Source organism: Octopus bimaculoides, chromosome 11, assembly GCF_001194135.2.
Source record: "Octopus bimaculoides isolate UCB-OBI-ISO-001 chromosome 11, ASM119413v2, whole genome shotgun sequence".
Taxonomy (NCBI): Eukaryota; Metazoa; Mollusca; class Cephalopoda; order Octopoda; family Octopodidae; genus Octopus; species Octopus bimaculoides.
In genome coordinates, this window is record NC_068991.1 from 25,029,183 (window position 1) to 25,032,987 (window position 3,805).

General features: G+C 35.1%; 1 protein-coding gene across 1 annotated transcript in view; it reads left to right on the top strand.

Moving 5' to 3' along the window:
* The window catches only part of LOC106882432 (epidermal growth factor receptor kinase substrate 8-like protein 2), a 38,710-nt gene that overhangs the window by 370 nt on the left and 34,535 nt on the right, over nucleotides 1-3,805 (top strand). The window contains exons 2-3 of the mRNA XM_052971643.1: nucleotides 874-917; nucleotides 2,536-2,646. Coding sequence (XP_052827603.1) covers nucleotides 874-917; nucleotides 2,536-2,646 — 155 coding nt within the window. The remainder of the gene's footprint in view (nucleotides 1-873; nucleotides 918-2,535; nucleotides 2,647-3,805) is intronic.

A 3,805-nucleotide genomic window follows, 5' to 3' on the forward strand; every position in this document is an offset into this window, starting at 1 on the left:
TACACACACACACACACACACACACACACACACACATATACACATACATTATGATCAACTTTGATGGTCTGAAAGACTCCACCATCTGATACCTTCAAGTGCCTTTAGTTGAGTTCACACTGTAACTAACTTTTGAGTCAGGTCATTTATATGAAGGTACCTTAACACCTCCCTCCAACCAGCCTCATAGCTGCTGTAAAAGTTTGTGGATACTGATCTTCTCTCCTGACTTATTAAATTAAAAAATTCCATAATTTCTTAAGTGTAGTCATCATTGGCTATACACTATCTATGATGATGATCATGATAATGATGAAGTCAACCCATCATATAAAAATTGGCCACATTTAGTTGGAAAACAATGAATACCTAGTTTTTAACAATATTTACTGTGTTCTGAAGGCAGTAATTTAAAAGAAATGATAACGTGCTTAAAAAGATGTGATGGTCACAGCGGGAATATATTTATAGTCTTTTTGACTTAAAAATGACCTAGGGCTAAACAATACTTTGTTTTTGTCACTGGCCATTTTCTACTGTCAGTACTGACCTGCTTATATTTAAGCCAGGCATTAGTCTTTAACCATTTTTTCTTCACTGATTATAACAGAATAAAATGTATATTTAATGAAATCATTATTTCAGTTTTCAAGCCTCTCAGTTCAAATCAGCATCAATTTTCCTTTATTCCTTGAGGTGGTAGATAAAATGTGTTACTAGATACATACAAACTACTATAATGTTTCACTAAAAATAGGGGAAAAAAAAATTACCTTGTACTTAGTCTAAACAAATGGCTATTAGACTGTATTATTTATTGTTCTACTTTTATTTTATTTTATTTATATTTTGTTTTGTTTTATTTCTAACCAGATGGGAGCCAACAGAGTACTAGTTGCACATCATGAACCTTTCATGTAAGTTTTGGCTTTAATCTTTCCAAATTCTAGATTATTTTCAAAATCAGTTACGTCATAGGCAAGCATTTCAATGAAAATATATTCATAAAGAAAGTTCCAAGTGACATTTTGCAAAGTGGAACAAAACTACTTCAGGCCCCAGGATGGGAAGGTACCGCCTGGAAGTTGAAAAGTTACTTTTTAATTTAGTCTGAAACAATTATTTTCTTGAGATAATCATTTTTCACAGATCAATATGATCTTTTATTTTAACTTAGTAACATTTGTAATAGCAATTACAAATATTGTATCTGAAACAAGAGTATGTTATGTGGGTATTGAGTGTGTATGTGTATATTTGTATGTATGTATGTGTGTATACACATACATATATATATATTTATACACACACACACACACACACACACACACACACACATAAAATAAGGATAAAAATCATGTTAGTGATTAATATCAGATAGTCAGTATGCAATAAAAATTTATAAGAAATTTATATATTAAATTAATAATTAAATATTTCATAATTAAATTTTATATATATATATATACATATATATATATATAGACGATAAGAAAATGGAGGAAAAATGAGAAGTGTGTCTTTGGTGCTAAAAAGCTATTATTTAATTAGTTAAACAAGGTTAAGGTAAGAGTGAGTTTACAGCTGTTTCTGTGCACCATGTTGAGGTAAATATGTATTTACCTCGTTGCAAATGGTAGACGTCATCAGAACGAAGAAGGCAGAGATAGACAAAGAGGAAAATAGAGCAAAAGATAGAGGGAGAAACTGGAGAGAAAAATGTTCAATGATTCGAAAGTCTTACATTTTAGTTAGGTTCAAAGTTCATTAAATCCATTGTGAGGTAGATGAAGAATAGAGGTTTGTTGAATCTAAGGTCTTGTAGTTAGTTATTTGCATGTGGAAGACATCTATCCCTTAGAGGGTTTGAACACTTCTAATTTATACCTTACATAAATTATATATTTATTTATAATAAGAATTGCAGATATTGTATCTGAAACTAGTGTGTGCATATATATATATATATATATATATATATATATATCATCATCATCATCATCATCATCATCATCATCGTTTAACGTCCGCTTTCCATGCTAGCATGGGTTGGACGACTTGACTAAGGACTGGTGAAACTGGATGGCAACACCAGGCTCCAATCTAAATTTGGCAGAGTTTCTACAGCTGGATGCCCTTCCTAATGCCAACCACTCAGAGAGTGTAGTAGGTGCTTTTACGTGTCACCATACATATATGTGTATGTGTGCACATGTTTATTTATGTGTAAGTGCATATACATGTGTGTATGTATAAAATATAAGTTTACAATATTACAGATATTAAAGCTAGTGTGTGTATGTATATGGGCCCACTGATTGACAGACCCATCAACAGATGGACTGACTGACTGCTGGATTGAATAATGGACCAATGGATGGACAGATGGATGGACTGACAAACTAAGAATATATGTGTACCTCTTTTTTATACTTACATATGCTCATGAATAATCAGAAAACCATCTTTAAATTTGAAATTGGCCTGTTTAATTAATTAATTTATTTATTGTTCACTATTACCCTTATGAAACAGGCAAGAGAAAATGGGACCACCAAGCCAAAGATTTAACAACATACCTGTACCATCTGTACCTGATAATAGTAACGAATTGTTTCTTCAGGGTCTACGAGAAAGAGGTGCCAAGTAAGTACTAACTAGACATTATTCCTTTATTCTTTTTCTAATAGCTTCTGGTACAGGGCATAGCTGTGTAGATGCAAGCATATTTCTCTGGTTAAGTAATTTGCTTCCCAACTACAGGGTTTCACACGGTAGTCCTACTGCATGGCTCTTTTAAGCAGGTGTTGTCTACAATAATCCTGGCTCAACCAAGGCCTTGTGAGTGGATTTAGTTGATGGATATTGAAAGAAACTTGATGTGTGTGTGTGTGTGTGTGTGTAAGGTGTTTTTATGTGCTACCTGCACCGGAGCCAGTCCAGCAGCGCTGGCAACGACCATGCTCAAATGTTGTATTTCATGTGCCACAGGCACATGTGCTGGTAAGGCGACGCTGGCAATGATCACACTTGAATGGTGCTTTTTACATGCCACTGGCATGGGAGCCAATCCATTGCCTTGGCAACGATCATACTCAGATGTGCTTTTGATGTTCCACTGGCATGAGTGCCAATCATGCAGTACTGTCATCAGCCACGTCAGTGATTTTGATTTCATTTCACTTTCCTCAATAGGTCTCTTCGCAAGCAAAGTTTATTGTCCAATGAATGAGGGGTACTCATAAGTGGGCTGGTTACACCCACTGGCATAGGCCATGGGCTATGGTCTCACTTGGTTTGTCGGGTTTTTCAAGCACAGCATATTTCCTATTTCCAAAGGTCTCGCTCACTAGTCATTGCCTTGGTAAGGCCCAAAGTTCGAAGGTTGTGCTTCACCACCTCATCCCAGGTTTTCCTGGGTCTACCTCTTCCACAGGTTCCCTCAATGCTACGGTGTGACACTTTTTCACATAGCTGTCCTCATTCATTCGCAACACATGACCATACCAGTGCAGTCGTCTCTCTTACACACCACATCTGATGCTTCTTAAATCCAACTTTTCTCTCAGGATGCTTACACTCTGTCATGTATGTACACTGACATTACACATCCAGCGGAGCATACTGGCTTCATTCCTTGCAAGCTTCCGCATATATATATAAACATTTATAAATTCAAAAAAGGATAAAACTCTTTTACAAGAATTTTATCAAGAAGCCAGTGTGTAAAAAAATTCATAAGGGAAATTTCTATTCCCAAGAATATAATTATTCGTTTATATTTACCGAAAAATAATAACGCCAC